This window comes from Ovis aries, chromosome 2, assembly GCF_016772045.2.
Source record: "Ovis aries strain OAR_USU_Benz2616 breed Rambouillet chromosome 2, ARS-UI_Ramb_v3.0, whole genome shotgun sequence".
Taxonomy (NCBI): domain Eukaryota; kingdom Metazoa; phylum Chordata; class Mammalia; order Artiodactyla; family Bovidae; genus Ovis; species Ovis aries.
The window spans coordinates 40,118,657-40,136,299 of record NC_056055.1 but is presented as its reverse complement, the minus strand read 5'-3'; the positions used below and the strand labels follow the sequence as shown (position 1 = coordinate 40,136,299).

General features: G+C 41.2%; 2 protein-coding genes across 4 annotated transcripts in view; one reads left to right on the top strand and one right to left on the bottom strand.

Annotated features, from left to right (window-relative positions):
- The window catches only part of KCTD9 (potassium channel tetramerization domain containing 9), an 84,080-nt gene extending 72,516 nt beyond the window's left edge, over nucleotides 1-11,564 (bottom strand). For both annotated transcript variants that reach the window (XM_060409178.1, XM_004004178.6), the window contains exon 1: nucleotides 11,288-11,564. In XM_060409178.1, coding sequence (XP_060265161.1) covers nucleotides 11,288-11,335 — 48 coding nt within the window. In that variant the 5' untranslated portion in view covers nucleotides 11,336-11,564. The remainder of the gene's footprint in view (nucleotides 1-11,287) is intronic.
- A 772-nt stretch (nucleotides 11,565-12,336) lies between these two features.
- CDCA2 (cell division cycle associated 2) overlaps nucleotides 12,337-17,643 on the top strand; it is a 41,018-nt gene continuing 35,711 nt past the window's right edge. Inside the window, exons 1-4 of one of the 2 annotated variants that reach the window (XM_004004177.5) lie at nucleotides 12,337-12,532; nucleotides 13,397-13,460; nucleotides 13,553-13,726; nucleotides 14,972-15,117. In XM_004004177.5, coding sequence (XP_004004226.3) covers nucleotides 13,397-13,460; nucleotides 13,553-13,726; nucleotides 14,972-15,117 — 384 coding nt within the window. In that variant the 5' untranslated portion in view covers nucleotides 12,337-12,532. Of the gene's footprint in view, nucleotides 12,533-13,396; nucleotides 13,461-13,552; nucleotides 13,727-14,971; nucleotides 15,118-15,739; nucleotides 17,166-17,643 lie in introns of those variants that run through there. The other variant, XM_060409176.1, reaches the window with a different exon arrangement.

The following is a 17,643-nucleotide window of genomic DNA, read 5'->3' as shown; positions in this document are numbered from 1 at the left end:
CAGCTCTTTTATTTTGGACCATAACCTATGAGAAGCACTGCAAGTTGGGGCACTTAGGGAAGGGCTGTAGGCAAACAGAGTTTAAAGGGAACTAGGTGGATTATTAAAAATAATGTATAATCCAAGAGCTCATAAACACAAGGATAACCAAAATGTGGTATTTTCATACAATGGCATATCATTCAGCTATAAAAAGGAATATAATCTGATACATGCTACAACATAGATGAATCTTGCAAACATTACCCTAAGAGAAATAAACCAGACCCCCCCCCAAAAAAAGGGACAAATATCACATGATTCCACTTATTTGAGGTACTTAGAACAGGCAAATTCATAGAGATAGAAAGTAAAAGAACAAAGATGAACTGAGCAGAAGGGGGAATGAAGAGTTACTGCTAAATGGGTACATAGATCCTGTTTGGGATGATGCAAAACTCTTGGAAATAAAAAGTGGTCAGGTTATATACACTGTGAATATACTTAATGCTGATGAAATGTGTTCTCAAAATGGCTCAAATGGTACTTTGATGTTATGTATATTTTACCACAATAAAGAAAATAATCACGCAAAGCACTTGGCATAGTCTTTTGTACACTGCAGTTCAGTTCAGTCGCGTCCGACTCTTTGTGATCCCATGAACCACGCAGGACGCCAGGACTCCCTGTCCATCACCAACTCCCAGAGTTCACCCAAACCATGTCCATCAAGACAGTGATGCCATCCAACCATCTCATCCTCCCTCATCCCCTTCTCCTCCTGTCCTCAACCTTTCCCAGCATCAGGGTCATTTCCAGTGAGTCAGCTCTTCACATAAGGTGGCCAAAGTATTGGAGTTTCAGCTTCAGCATCAGTCCTTCCAATGAACACCCAGGACTGATCTCCTTGCAGTCCCTCACAAGGGACTCTCAAGAGTCTTCTCCAACACCACAGTTCAAAAGCATCAATTATTTGGCGCTCAGCTTTCTTTATAGTCCAATTCTCACATCCATACATGACCACTGGAAAAACCATAGTCTTGACTAGACAGAACTTTGTTGGCAAAGTAATGTCTCTGCTTTTTAATATGCTGTCTAGGTTGGTCATAACTTTTCTTCCAAGAAGTATCTTTTAATTTCATGGCTGCAGTCACCACGTGCAGTGATTTTGGAGCCCAGAAAAATAAAGTCAGCCACTGTTTCCACTGTTTCCCCATCTATTTGCCACAAAGTGATGGGACTAGATGCCATGATCTTCGTTTTCTGAATGTTGAGCTTTAAGTCAACTTTCTCACTCTCCTCTTTCACTTTCATCAAGATGCTCTTTAGTTCCTCTTCACTTTGTGCCATAAGGGTGGTGTCATCTGCATATGAGGTGATTGATATTTTTCCCAGCAATCTTGATTCCAGGTTGTGCTTCTACCAGCCCAGCGTTTTTCATGAGGTACTCTGCATAGAAGTTAAATAAGCAGGGTGACAATATACAGCCTTGATGTACTCCTTTTCCTGTTTGGAACCAGTTTGTTGTTCCATGTCCAGTTCTAACTGTTGCTTCCTGACCTGCATACAGATTTCTCAAGAGGCAGGTCAGGTGTTCTGGTATTTCCATCTCTTTCAGTATTTTCCACAGTTTACTGTGATCCACACAGTCAAAGGCCTTGGCATAGCCAATAAAGCAGAAATAGATGTTTTTTCTGGGACTCTCTTCCTTTTTCGATGATCCAGCGGGATGTTGGCAATTTGATCTCTGGTTCCTCTGCCTTTTCTAAAACCAGCTTGAACATCTGGAAGGTCACGGTTCACGTACTGCTGAAGCCTGGCTTGGAGAATTTTGAGCATTACTTTACTAGCTTGTGTTCAGTTCAGTTGCTCAGTCATGTCTGACTCTTTGTGATCCCATGAATCGCAGCACGCCAGGCTTCCCTGTCCATCACCAACTCCTGGAGTTCACTCACACTCATGTCCATCGAGTCAGTGATGCCATCCAGCCATCTCATCCTCTGTCACCCCCTTTCCCTCCTGCCTCCAATCCCTCCCAGCATCAGTCTTTTCCAATGAGTCAATTTGCATGAGGTGGCCAAAGTATTGGAGTTTCAGCTTTAGCATCATTCCTTCCAAAGAAATCCCAGGGCTGATCTCCTTGCAGTCCAAGGGACTCTCAAGAGTCTTCTCCAACACCACAGTTCAAAAGCATCAATTCTTCAGCACTCAGCCTTCAGAGATGAGTGCAATTGTGCGGTAGTTTGAGCATTCTTTGGCATTGCCTTTCTTTGGGATTGGAATGAAACTGACCTTTCCAGTCCTATGGCCACTGCTGAGTTTTCCAAATTTGCTGGCATATTGAGTGCAGCACTTTCACAGCATCATCTTTCAGGATTTGAAAAAGCTCAACTGGAATTCCATCACCTCCACTAGCTTTGTTTGTAGTGATGCTTCCTCAGGTCCACTTGACTTCACATGCCAGGATGTCTGGCTATAGGTGAGTGTGAGTGATCACACCATCGTGATTATCTGGGTCATGAAGATCTTTTTATATAGTTCTTCTGTGTATTCTTGCCACCTCTTCTTAATATCTTCTGCTTCTGTTAGGTCCATACCATTTCCGTCCTTTATTATGCCCATCTTTGCATGAAATGTTCCCCTTGGTATCTCTAATTTGCTTGAGATCTCTAGTCTTTCCCATTCTTTTGTTTTCCTCTATTTCTTTGCATTGATCGCTGAGGAAGGCTTTCTTATCTCTCCTTGCTGTTCTTTGGAACTCTGCATTCAAATGGGTGTATCTTTCCTTTTCTCCTTTGCTTTTCACTTCCCTTCTTTTCACAGTTATTTGTAAGCCCTCCTCAGACAGCCATTTTGCTTTTTTGCATTTTTTTTCTTGGCGATGGTCTTGATTCCTGTCTCCTGTACAATGTCACGAACCTCCACCCATAGTTCATCAGGCACTCTGTCTATCAGATCCAGTCTCTTAAATCTATTTCTCACTTCCACTGTATTTGATTTAGGGATTTGATTAGGGATAAGGGATTTGATTTAGGTCATACCTGAATGGTCTAGTGGTTTTCTCCACTTTCTTCAATTGAAGTCTGAATTTGGCAATAAGGAGTTCATGATCTGAGCCAGTCAGCTCCTGGTCTTGTTTTTGCTGACTGTATAGAGCTTCTCCATCTTTGGCTGCAAAGAATATAATCAATCTGATTTCAGTTCGACCATCTGGTGATGTCCATGTGTAGAATCTTCTCTTGTGTTGTTGGAAGAGGCTGTTTGCTATGACCAGTGCGTTCTCTTGGCAGAACTCTTATTAGCCTTTGCCCTGCTTCATTCTGTACTCCAAGGCCAAATCTGCCTGTTACTCCAGGTGTTTCTTGACTTCCTACTTTTGCATTCCAGTCCCCTATAATGAAAAGGACATCTTTTTGGGGTGTTAGTTCTAGAAGGTCTTGTAGGTCTTCGTAGAACCGTTCAACTTCAGCTTCTTCAGCATTACTGGTCAGGGCATAGACTTGGATTACTGTGATATTGAATGCTTTGCCTTGGAAACGAAGAGAGATCATTCTGTCGTTTTTGAGATTGCATCCAAGCACTGCATTCTGGACTCTCTTGTTGACTATGATGGCTACTCCATTTCTTCTGAGGGATTCCTGCACACAGTAGTAGATACAATGGTCACCTGAGTTAAATTCACCCATTCCAGTCCATCTTAGTTCACTGATTCCTAGAATGTCGATGTTCACTCTTGCCATCTCCTGTTTGACCACTTCCAATTTGCCTTGATTCATGGACCTAACATTCCTGGTTCCTATGCAATATTGGTTTTTACAGCATTGAACCCTGCTTCCATCACCAGTCCCATTCACAACTGGGTGTTGTTTTTGCTTTGGCTCCATCCCTTCATTCTTTCTGGAGAAAGAATGTACACTGCAGACATGCCATAAATGATTATATCCTGAAGAAAATGTGTCCCTTCTGTCTCATATCATTTTTCACCTTTGCAGCAGAGCCTGTAATTCTGTCATTTCAGACACAAAGTTCCAGAGAAGGAGAAAGATCTAGAAAATTCTTAGTATAACAGCAACTATAACAAGAATGCTGATGATGGAAAGGATTTTCCTACTCTCCCCTAGCAGTTCCCAAGCTGTAAAAGTTGTTCTGAATTTGCTCTGGTTGGTCTCTTGGCTTTCTGCTTATTGTGTATCTTCACATGGCTTTGTTTTGCCTGACATTATCCCCTGCTTGCCCTAAGATGAACTTTCTTCACCCCATTTCTTTTTACTTCTCTCCCTCAAGCAACATAAAATGATAAAATTTAATGTATCTCTTTATATTATGGTCCTGAATTTAAATAGCAGAGCATACCATAAGACTTATTTTTTTTCAAAACTACAAATTAAATTGTTTTCTACTTGCATATGATTGACTTGATTTTTTCTGTGGGTCAGCTGTTTCCTCATGAAAATAAAGGGCACCTACCACGTCTGAAAGCCATGCTGTCAAACTTGGAAGTAACTAGCTAAGAGAGGCTATTAAAAATTTTTAAAGTTAGTTATTAAAGATCTCACTTTTTTAAAATGTAAGCATTTATCACTACTAACTTCTCTCTTAGAACTGCTTTTGCTGCATCTCATACATTTTGGGATGTTGTATTTCCACCTTACCATAATAAAGAAAATAATCAGGCATAATAATCTTTTCTTTTCCATGTTGTTTCCCAGGCAAAGATACTACAGTGGGTTGCCATCTCCTTCTCCAGAAGCTATTTAATTTTATTACAACTAATTACAATAAAAGTCAGTTCATTAGTTACATCAGCCATATTTCAAGTGATCAGTAGCCACATTGGCTGGTGGTTACCATATTGAACAGCACAGATATGGAAGTTTTCCTTCATCGTGGAAGTTCTTTGAATACCACTGTTTCAAAGAGCAGAATAAAATGGAGAACAAAGAACCAGCTATATTAATTGTTAGGCTTGACCATGTCACAGCGACCCACGATAACAAAGTGGTAGAGTCCAACTTAAATCCCGTGTTTTTTTTTTGTACAGAAGGTGGAGTAGTTGCCATCTTTCGTTTCCCACTGAAGTAAAATTTCATTATAAGGTAAAAATAAGGTTAAAAAAAGCTACACACAACACAGTTTGGCAATTTCAGGGCAATCAAAATACAACAGGTGTTTTTTTGTAGGCTGTAGAACTACTAATGAGCACATTGTAGACACAAATTGAGTTTGCCCTTATGACTTAAATAAGGCCTAACATAGTACTGAATACAACTTATCATTTGACCAAATATTTTCTAACCTGACTTCCTATCTAGGCTGTAAAGTTTTAATAAAAATTTTTTAATTTGTAAAAGTCATTACTTGTTCTGTGAATTTAGATAACCAACAAGCCCCTGTAATTGTTGAAGAAGTACCCTGCTGTACAACCCACATCTCTTGACACCCACACACACACAAAAAAAGAGCAGCCAGTTTAAAAAGAAGGATCCTCTTAAGAGTCGCAGTATCTGGTTCATAATAGGACTCTGATAAATGTTTCCTGAATGTGAGATGAAATTTTCATTGCTTTCACAGTGCTGAATAAGGATGCATCTTTTTGTGTGAGTCAATTGTATTTAAGTCTTTTCCACTGACATTAGGCAAAAAACAAAGTACACAGCAGAAATGCAGTTCTGAAGTAATGTTCATAGAGTTCATGTAACTATGCAAAGTGGCCATTTTTGGATAGTAGAATTAAGGTTTACTTATCTTGTGAGACTTTTTGTACTCCAGACTTGTTACAATGAACATCTTTTATGCAATAAGAGAAAAAAGTTGTAACTTACAGTTTCCATAGCTCTAGATACTAAATTTACAAATAAGAATTATTTTAGCAATTGACAAGTAATCTGGTAATGGACAATGTTTTTTAAATGAGATCACCAAAGGGCCATCGACGAGAGAAAACAGCAGTGAAATTACTGGCAAGAATCTTACAGTACTGAATATTTGAAAATGTCCTTTAAGTTGGGCCAATATACTTGTCTTTCGTTTGAAAGGTAATTGTGGCATTTGTTTTCAACAAAATTGCTTTAGCTGACTCTCTTGAGTATACTAACAAATAACTCACAAGTAAGATTGTAGACATAGTACTTGATATCTTTCATATAAACCAATGAGAATATCAGATTTTAAAATGGGATACAATTTTTAAAATGTGATACACCTGGAAAAGATTTTAAGTTGGTGAGATTCAAACAGACTACATACATACCTTTCATTATCTATCAACACTGTTGAGAAAAGGTGACACTGGAAAGCTTGTATGTCATGGATATGAGTTCTGTTATTTACTAAGCTTATTACTTCAGTCCTCAGAGAGGCCACGCATTTATAAAATGTTCATGCTTACAATGGCTGTTTCATGTGTGTTATACTTCCTAGTATGGACTTCAAGTTTTCATGTCACTGTGATTAACCATTTTAATAACCTAGGCACTATACTTCGAATGGAAGCATTCTATGTAGAAAGTTGAGAAGTATGTCTATTAAACTTTATGGGCACTAGATTATATTAGTGTTTAACTTAATTCTTTCTAAAGTTCAGATCCCATTACAAGTGAAAGCTATCCAACTAGGAAAGTAAAAAATGCCTAACAGGACATATCAGTTTAATGAAGTTTAATTTACCTTTAAACATTGTTCTCAAATTGTAACCTATGTTATTCAAATTTAAAAAGTAACACCTATATTTAAAACGTGTTTTTCTTACATGCCCACAGTACCTATTATATAATATACAATCAATAAATTCTTACTGGATTTATGCAGGTCAATTTACCCAACTGGCCCACCAATAACTAAATGTAGAATAAAGTTATCTATCCTTTCTGCTTCATACATTTTAAAAAATTAAAATTATTTTATTTCTAAAAATGATGACTCTCCCTCAGGAAGACAAATATTAAAATATTCCAAATTTTTAAAGTCTGACCACAGCAGGTGTTGAAGAGAATATGGATTAATGAGGATTTATGCCATGCTCATGGGATATAAATTATTGCAATGACTTTGAAAAACTTGACATTCTTAAAAAAACTAAACATTCACAAAAACTAAGATCCAATAATTACAACCCTAGAGCAGTGGTTCTCAAAAGTGAGCTCTCTAGACCAACAGCGTTAGCATAGTTGAGGGGTAGATTAAAAATTAAACTCCTAGCCTTTACCTCAGACCCTGGGAATTTACATCTCTGGGGGTGGTGTGTGCTGTGGCCCAGTGTTCGACTCTGCGCAACCCATGTATTATAACCTACCAGGCTCCTCTGTCCATGGAACTCTCCAGGCAGGAAGACTGGAGTGGGTTGCCATTTCCTCCTCCAGATGATCTTCCCAACCCAGGGATGGAGCCTGCATCTGGAGTCTCCTATATTAGCAGGCGGATTGTTTACCACTGAGCCACCTGGGAAGCCCCTGGGGGCGGGGCCTAGCAATAGTTGATCAGTTTCTCCAGGTGATTCTAATGCATGCTAAAGTGTGTAAACCATTCCCCTATAAAGACGCTTGCACATGTGCACTAGGCTATGCCAGACTCTTCATGTCAGGACTATCAATTTCATAGCAAAGTATAAAGAAAATAAACACCCCAACTGTTTATTGACAGGAGAATGGGTAAATTGTGATAGTATTTGTATATGATTTGCATAATTATTATAAAGGAGTGAAAATGACTAAACTATCACCATGTAGGACCATATGGATGAATTCTTAGAAATGTATTCAATGAAGAACGCAAGTCCAGAAAGCACGTTTCTTATTATTTCGATTTCAATATACATAAGCTTTACATAGATTTTTCACCTTTCTTCAACTTAATACAACAAATTCAACTCTGGATACTTACCAACAACATATTTCTGACTTAATGCTAAAGCCAGATTTAAACAAGTCCTGGGCCAAGATTGTAAACATCGGTACAGAATTAAGATCTATTTCACATCCCACTATGGCTGCAGTGCCTGGCATGGTGCTTCATATGACAGTACTCAGTCACTGCTGATTTAATGAATATTAAGGTATACAAAAAGCCTGGTTGAATATTCTGAAGAAAGAAAAAGCAACAAGTCCATAACGCTCAGAAACATGGAACTGACATCAGGTAGCTCAGAAGCCACTCACTGCATCCTCATTTCAAATTCCTTGATGCCAACTGTTACAGAGAATATTAAAAGAACGGGAATTCTGAGGCATGTGGAGAAAGAATGAAAGATTCAAACCTGACTCTGGTAGCAACTTAAAAAAATGAAAATTTAAAGAGTCCAATATTTTAGAAATATGGCCTTCAAGTTCTTTTGACTAGGCACCCATCCGTGAAACACCAGGGGGGATGTACTCAAACATCCATATATCATTTACTTATTTATAAAGTATACACCAATGTCAGGGAAAACAATTTCCCAAATGAGAAAAGGAATTTTATTGACTTAAGACAATGAGTCAACCAGTAAAAATCCCTTAAATATATATCACTAAATTTAGTGAACTCCTGCCAAATGTAAGATTGACTTTAAACATTAAAAGAAAAAAAGTCTAAAGTGATCTTTGTGTGCTGGAAAATATTTTTAAATGTCTTGCTAATTGAGATGATCTCACCCTATCATTGACTACTATTTCAAAGAACAATATACATTTAGGGAGCAGCTAACCAGTTGACCCACTCAATGACTAAAAGCACCTGTGTCCTTTAAGACTGGCCAAATCAAGTCTTGATGTAATTTTGTATCTTTAACTAAAAAAAAAAAACAAACAAAAAAACCACCTAAAAGGTGTAGTATTTCTTCTTAAACTACTCGATCTTCTTGCATGCCCTGTGAGGTAGACAATCTCACTTGGGAAAGCATCACTTTAATGAAGGCACAACTCACCCCTCCCCGCAACCTATCTTCAACATCAAAACATTCAGTATACTTCTGTTTACTCACTATACACAAAAGTCAAAAGTCGTTGTGAGCATATGTTGTCCTCTACAGTGACTAAAAAATGCAGAGTTGGATACAACTTTGCGACTGAACAACAATCTGCAGTGACTCTGCCTTCCCAGCCCCAAGCTTCACCACCCAGTGTTGGCAATTGCTCAACAAGCTTTAAAGGAGGGAAACTTCTGTGAAAAAAAAAAAAAAAACAGGCATTACTCTTAGGGCCAGATAACAAAAACAGAAGCTAGGTAAGTATGGAGATAATGAAAGTGACAGATATTTCAACTGGTGGACAAGAGACCAAACTGTTTATCTTGCAGTAGTGCTCTGTTTCAGTTTCATGAAAATCATGTCAAGATCATGCCAACCCTGGCTAAGTACAGCCACTTCATCTATACGGCAATGCAGGCTGTTATGTATTACTCTGCTCTTTGATCAAATAAGAGTAATTTTTAAAAATCAGTAATAGTATTTTTTTTTTAATCAGTTTAAGGGGAGGGGAGGAAACACTGAAAACTTTGGCACAGAATATGTTTCTCAGTTAAACAGTAAAGATTACCACGTCTTTATTTTTTTTTTTTAGTTGATTCGCACTGCCTGGGGGATCTTAGTTCCCCGATAGGGAACCTGCACCCTCGGCTGTAAAAGCATGGAATCCTAACCACTGGACCACCAGGGAAGCCCCTGACTTACTTTCAATATTGAGTCACATTAGTCTTTTCCAATTTGGATTTTTATAATGTTTGTAATGAACTATTTGAGAAGTTTTTTCCAATTTTCTGAAATTCTCTAGCAAAGTATTTAAGTAAACTAATATTTAAATCCAAAAAGCTAACCTAGTCAAAAGTACATTAAAAAAAAAAAAAAAAACCTTGGCAAGACTAAGCCAGCGAATTTTTGACAAGAATAAAACTCAGTAGTTTCAGGAGAAGTAGTTAAAAATTTATGGCTGGGTCTAAACATCTTGCCTTTCATGAAATAACATAACAGAAATGTTGAAGAAAAGGGTCAGTCACAGGCCTGTTTTCGAGAACATACTACAATTGTAGCTTTGGATATACTAAATCTTTCTTCCAGTAACAACATATGTTTTGGATTATGAGTAGCAGTTATCAACAGACAAACCAGGTACAGAAAAAAGTTAATAAAGTGAATGCTGTGAAGAATTTATGAAAACTCAATTACTTAAATTTATGCTACTTCTCTTCTAATGAGTACTACATCTCTAAAATCAGAAAAACACGATAACTGCAGTCAAAAAACTACAGCGTGGTTCAAATCTTTAGAGCACTTTTACTCAAAACTGCAGAGTAGTTGGAAAGCCATTTTTTTATACCGTGGGCACAACTGCGCTATTTAAAAATTTACAGTGTGTGCAAAAGATGCAGAAAACATGCTGGCAAATAAGACAGGGAGCCCAATCTACCTTCAACTCCGACTCTATTGCTTAGTAATTTCTAGATGTCATTTAGCCACACCATAAATGTCTGCCTTGAACGGTCAAATTTTCCATAGACGCCGAACAACTTTCATGGGTGGGGCAAGGGGCTGAGAAGGAACAGGATACATTTTGGCTTGCTCCAGCGATGGAAAAATATTCAGCACCACACCCTCAACAAAGGCCTAACACAGCAAAGAGTAATGTCCAATCCATCCACTTCGGTCTATTGTCCCAGTCCTCTAAGAAACTAAAATAGTGCGAAATATTAATAAAGCGAGTACAGAAGTTTTGGCGGCGGTGGTGCTGTGGGATCCTCAAAGTAGGGGGGGTGACCATCTAGAAAATGTCAGTATTATTTCATCCCTCTATTCGACTTAGGCTGAGAGAACGTTTTACTTAGCCACGGATAGAAAGTTTTAATTGTTTTCACCTGATCACCCTTAAATGCTTTAGTTGTTAACCAGCACTTTCTGGAGCGGACCATTACTCAGCACGAAGGTGGGAAACCAGTGCCTTCTGCAGCCACGGGCGGGGGGGCAGCGGGGTCTTGGTGGAGGTGGAAAGCGGAATTTGAGCATCAGGTGACAGCGACCGTCCCCACGCCCTCCGAGTACTCTGTACTCCAGGACCCACACCTGGTCTTGAGAACGATTAAGCCCAAACTGAACTGCGCCGGTCCCCAGAGCAGCTGGAGAGTCCAAGGGCAGGCGCGGGCTAGGGATCCCGGGGTTGGGGAGGAGGCCTCAGGGACCCAAGGTCGGCCTCCTCCCGGACGCCCCCCGCCCCGGCGCACGCCCACCTCCCCGCTTCCAGTCCCTCTCCCCAACTTCAGCCCTCTGCCCCGCGAGCCCGCTCCGCACTCCGCTGCCCTCGCCCCCCGCAGCCCGGCCCGCCTCGCCTCCTCCCGACCCCCTTACCTTTCCATTCTTGGGGCTGCCGTTAAGGAACAGGGTCACCCGCCTCATTGCGTTGCCCCCACCGGATCCTGAGTGAGTCGCCACCCTCCCACCTGTCTCTCCTCCCACCTTTTTCTTCTCCCGCCCTTCCCCTCCCTCCACCCACTCGGACTCTCCTCCCTTCGCCACCTTCCTTCCTTTACTGACACACACACACACAAACACGCACACTCCGTCCCACACCCCAAGGTTGGCCGGTCCTCCTTCCCACCCCGCCCCTGGGCTCTTCAGTCAGTCTGGGGCCCTTCCCCCACCTCTCCCAGACTGACTCTAAGCTCCGCCAATCATCGGGCAGCGCAGGGCAGCACTCAACCAATCATCCCCCTGCACTGGGTGGGCTCTCACTAACCCAGCCCAGGTGGAAGGAGGGAAGAGAGGCTGCAGTCTAGCCGACAGGGAAGGGTTATCAGCCAATCAGAGCTCAACCTGGAGCCGAACGGCGGCTCAAAGCATTACTGAGCAGGCGCAAAGCCAACACCAGGTAGAAGTAATCTGCATACGAAGGCGGGGTTTGAGAGAAGGAGGTGGAGCGCTGGAAGTGACCCATAACCAGTCAGCGCCTCCCAGCTTTAGCACCTCCCCCTCTCCCAACCCACAGAGGAAACGGCTGAGGCTGGGGCTCGCTGATTGGGTAAGAGCCGGTCAGCTTTTCTGTCCTGATTGGTCCAAGGATTCTTTTCGAAGTTTGCAGCATCCAATCGAAAGGCGGGGTACGGCGTTTAAAAACTACCCAAGGGATCTTCCGCGAGCCTCTCACAAAAAGTAGTCCCTGCGGACAGAGGTCAACAGCTGGTCTCTTTGGTCAGTGTGTTATCGGCAGCTAGTGGTGGTGTCTCTTCGAGCCCACGAAGCCTCTCCTTTTCCTGGGACGGCGATGTAAAGGCCTGGCAGGGTTCGGAGTGCGCGCGCACACGTGCGGGTGGCGGCGGCGTAGAGATTTGCAGAGTAACGCCCGGACGCCGAGGAGGCGGGGCCGGCGATTTGAATCGGGTGGCGGTCCGAGCCCTCGCGGAAGGAAAGCTGTAAGGGACTCCGGCCGCAGGTTGGGGTGTTGGGGGTGGGGGATCTGGGAGCCCCCCTGCGGATGACTTGACGGCCGATAGTTGTTTTCTCAAGCGAATGCTTCAGGACCAAAGAGCCGAGATCTAGAAGGCACGGCAGCCCCAACATTCATCGGAGTAGCGTTCAAAATAAACCCTACGGGAGGTAAGGCAAGTGATCTGGTTGGGATTTCAGAGACTAGTGCAGATTCAGAGCTTCCCTGATAGCTCTGGCAGTAAAGAATCCGCCTGCAATGCGGAAGACCTGGGTTCGATCCCTGGGTTGGGAAGATCCCCGGGAGAAGGGAATGGCAACCCACTCCAGTCTTCTTGCCTGGATAGTCCCATAGACAGAGGAGCCTGGCCGTCTACAGTCCAGGGGGGTCGCAAAGTCGGACACGACTAAGCGCAGCACAGTGCCGCCGAGCTGTTTCTTCGGGGGGGGTTTCTCAGCAGTGTGTTCCACTGGATCACCCGCGTGCTTTTTAATATGCAAACTCTTGAGGTCTGGGCAGACCTCCTGAATTAGAATTTTGGGGAGTCTGCAAAAGGTGCGTCTCTAACAGAGTGCCCAGATGAGTCCGATGTTCCCTAAGATTGAAAATCCTTGGCTTATGGGGTCTGCTTCGTTTCATCCCGAAGAGCAGTCTCCTCCATTCCTCTTTAATTTGAGGTCCTAAAGTAGTCTTTTGACACCTGTTTTCGTGCCAGTGTAGATTGTGTTGGGCTTCCCTGGTAAAAAGAATCCACCTGTCAGCGTAGGAGCTGTCTGGTTCAATTCCTGGGTCGGGAAGATCCCCTGGAGAAGGAAATGGCAACCCACTCCAGTATTCTTGCCTGGGATATCTCATGGAAAGAGGAGCCTGGCTGGCTACAGTCCATGGGGACACAAAAGAATTGAACACGACTTGGCGACTAAACAGCAACATCATGGATTGTATTAGAATTCAGTCTTGAAAGAGGATCTCAATCAAATCACATTAATCTTGGAGGTGAGGTTATTTTTCTTTTTCCTCCTCTCTCTCTTTAGATGGATACTTGTTCACAAGACAGCGAGCCCCTTCAAACCAAGGAGTCTCCTATTAATAACGCTGGTATGTAGAGATCTGTTGTCTCTGTGAAATTAAAGGTTTAAATATTTATCTTCTAATGATGTTTAACCTCTACCACATGTTGTCTGTTTTAGGAAAAACCCCTTTCATTTTGGGAAATGGGAAGCTTGTAACTCCCCACAAGCGGGCACCTGAAACGACTCCTAATCGTTACACATCAGAGACTTTTAAATCACCTTTGAACTTTTCCACAGTAACTGTGGAGCAATTGGGAATTACACCTGAAAGCTTTGTAAATAACTCTTCAGGTAAGAAATGTTGTCCTTTTGTTGCAGTGCTTTTAAAAGTTTATAAGTTAAACTCTGTACTGTTCACCTGCCCCATCTGGCTTAGCATGTTATGTGTCTAAATTGATTGGCTCTCAAACGTACTAGATCAGGGTTCCAGGGCACCAAGATTATGTTGTTCCTGACTCACAGCTATGCTCCGTATTTAAACTGGAGAAGAATATGTGTGCAAATTGCTCTTTGACCCAACACATGGAATACAGGAGGGTGTATGCCCTAAATAGTAATACATTCAACAGTCATGTATAGCAAAAATGAGAGAAAGCTAAAAGGCAACTAGGAAAATATGAAATTGAAAAAGTAGGGTATGCCTCTTCAAACTTACAAACAGAAAATTGACCCGGGCTAATCTCCCTTACAGAGTAGAAATAAAATTCACTTTTGAAGTCTGTTTTTGCTGGAGAAGAAAGAAATAATAGGAATGGAATTAGAGAACAGTATTTAACTATGGAGGAAAATGTGCTTGAAAGCCAAAGGGCACTAGCTTAATAACACATGATGGAGACCATACCATAGTGGCAAACCATCCTGTGCTCCCTTCTCAAGAACATCCCACTTGGCACTACTCTGGTGGTCCAGTGGCTAAGACTCCAAGTTCCCAATGCAGGGGGCCAAGGTTGGATCTCTGGTCTGGAAACTAGATCCTGCATGCCACAACTTTGAAAAAAAGAAAAAAAGAACGCTCTTAGACCTTTAGAAAGCTAGACTGACTTCGTGTGTTTAGGTGTGCAGCTGGAATTCAGGGTAATGTGCTGAAGGTAGACAAATATCAAGGAGAAACAAATCGTCTTGAGATAGCAGAACTTGAAAGTATGTGCCAAGGGGGAGATTGTCCTTGGAGATTAGACTAATTCAGATAAAGGGAAATTCTTAGTCCAAAGCAAGCCCTTACCAATCCTGTGCAGGAAATATGAAACAAAATATGAGATGTGTTAATTCAAATGTGTTACACAATTATTTGATAAACACTTTCTATATTCTGTGCACAGCTCCAGGGCATGGAATAAATCAGTAGTCAAAACAAAGGTCCCTACCCGAAAACTGATGGTGTGTGAACAGTCTTCTTTACGGTTTTCCATTTAGATTTCTGTATCACTTTTTTACCATGGTCTCTCTCAGGCTAGTGGATCATGGGGGTGTTCAGGGCATGATTACTGATGATTGCCTTTTGTTTTGTTCCAACTTAAAAGAGAGTTTTCATTACAGAAAAGTCATCACCCTACCTTAAAAAATCCAGACGGCGCTCTACAGTTGGTCTTCCGGGCCTTCCTGAAACAAACCACCTAATTCGTTTCGTTGCCGAGCAACGGAGTTTAAAGAATGCTTCATTGACCCAGACTTCCCCTTTTCAGGTATGGTGTTCTTCTAAGTTCCATCATGAATTCTTCTAGAAGGATGTTTTGCTGTTTAGAAAGCTTTTGTACAGTGTTGGAGCTCTGCAGTGCACCTCATCTGTTTTGAATCTGGTGAAAGAATATCTTCTCTGTGTCTTACAGAGATTTTGATCTTAGCAGAAATGTTGATGTTGAGCATGGATCTAGTAAGAGTTATAAGATGCTGTATGGAAATGGCATTCTGGAAGTGCTTTCTATTTTATTTTGCTAATTGTTGTCTAGTTCCTGTCTGTGTAATGAGGTGAGGCAGTGTTTGTTTTTCCAACCTTCTTTTAATGTTTTGTCTGTAAGTATCTAATAATAACTGCTATGCATTGGCATGTAGGGATAAGAGTCGCCCCCCCCCCCCATAAAATAAATTTGGGATAACTTTGTGGAAAGGAGCTAAGTATTTGTCTGTTGATGGGAAAGTATTTAGATGTTTTTGCCAATTTTTATTAGACTAGTAAATGCCACTAAAAAGTCAAATAGTAGCAGACTTGTAGTGAAAGACAGTCCCTGGCTTGTCCTTCTGTGGCTCTTTTGGTCTTGACCTTCCTATTTTAAAAGGTACTTTTATTGGCACTTCTTTATCTTTCAGTTTTAGACCCTGTGTATATGGAAGGCTGTTTAGTGCACTGCAAGCCTTCTCAAAAATTATCTGCAGGTTCCTGGGAATCCCTGAGTCCCATCCACGAGGCCTATGAGGTCAAAATTATGTTTTGAAACAACACTAAGATGGTAATTTGCCCTTTTTTCACTCTATTGATGTTACATTCATGGTGTAAAAGCTGATAGCACCAAGCAGTCATTCTACCTTCATCACTGTCCAGCATTCACAGGAAATAATAATAAGTCCCATTTCACTTAACTTCCTTGATGAAGCAATAAAAAAATCATCCATTTTAATTTTTCAACCCTGAAATATTATGTGTGATGAAATGGGAAGTGGACACCACGTGCTTTCAAAGTACATACCAAAGTGTGGTGGATGTTTCCAGAAAAATCGTGGATGTGACTGTCGGCGCTGTGAGTTGAACTAGCTATTATTTTCAGGGAACATCATATTTATCTGACAAACAGACATAGTTAGCCAGACTTGGGAATGTGGCTGGCATTTTCTCAGAAATAAACAGTGAACTTGCCATTTCAAGGAAAGATGGGTATTTCTTCCCAATGAAAAAAATTCAAGTTTTTGAGAGAGAATCAGAATTATGAAAAACTTGTATTCACCACCACTCTGAACTTACTGGACAACTTCCCAGTGACTGCTTTTCTGATGGATCCTTGAGGTTATTAATGAATGTGATGTTTGGATAATTTTAGTATTGCATAATGAAATATATCAGCGTTTGGAGGATATACACAGCTGAATGAACCAGTATACTCTGCATGACAAGTGCTTGCAAAATACACCTTCAAGTTGAAGGATAAGCCCATGGATTCTAACATAACATAATATGAAAAGTTCATTGACCTAACTTGAACTTTTGACTAACTTTTAACTGATGTAAACTTCGTATTTGACCTTGCAACTAACCTGTAAGAAATCTTTATTGAATTTTGTGGTGCATTAAAGAAAAATGTCCACAATTCTGAAAAAATTCTTGAAATACTCTTGATAGATACAACCCACATGAATTGAGAGTCTCTGAAGTGGTCAGTCATTTTTTAGAGTGTAAAGACTTCTTGAGAACTGTGTTAGAGTAGATGGCAGCATGGCCTGTGGGGTTATACTGCTGGTGTTTGATTCTTAGGTTTATTATTAGTTCATTGTGACTTTTGGCAGATTAGTTGACTTCTGTGTCCCAGTTTCCTCATGTATAAAATGGGTTATAATAGTAGCAAGAGTTTTATGAGGATGAATAAATTAATACATATGTCGTACTTACAACTCTGCCTGGAACATGGTATTTGTCGTTGTTCTGGCTGTGCTGCACGCCACGTGAGGTCTTAGTTCCCCAGCCAGGAATCAAACCTGCAGCCACGACATTGGAAGCATGGAGTCTTAATCACTGGACCACCAGGCAAGTCCCTCTGTTTTAGCTTTGCTGTCATTGTTTATATTTCTTTGAAAAATGAGAGTTTTGCTCGTTCACATCTCCTAACCATAACTATTCCAACACTTTCCCCTTCCTGCCAATACAACCAATTACAATGTTGGTTTAAATAAGGGCTTATTGTATATTATCTATGGTGTTTGTGTGCATGTGTACACAGCTGCGTCCAACTCTTTGCAACCCCTGTACTGTAGCCTGCCAGGCTCCTCTGCCCATGGGATTCTCCAGGCAAGAATACTAGAGTGGGTTGCCATTTTCTTCAGGAAATCTTCCCAACCCAGGGATCGAACCTGCATCTCCTGCCTCTTTTTTTTTTTTTTGGTTTAATCTTGTATCATGTAATCTTGAGAATCCCCACACTCTGACCAAACTGTCAATCTTAGGAGTCCATCCATCCTTTTCTCATCTCTAAGTGCCCTCTGACTTAGATTGGCTTCGATCTAGA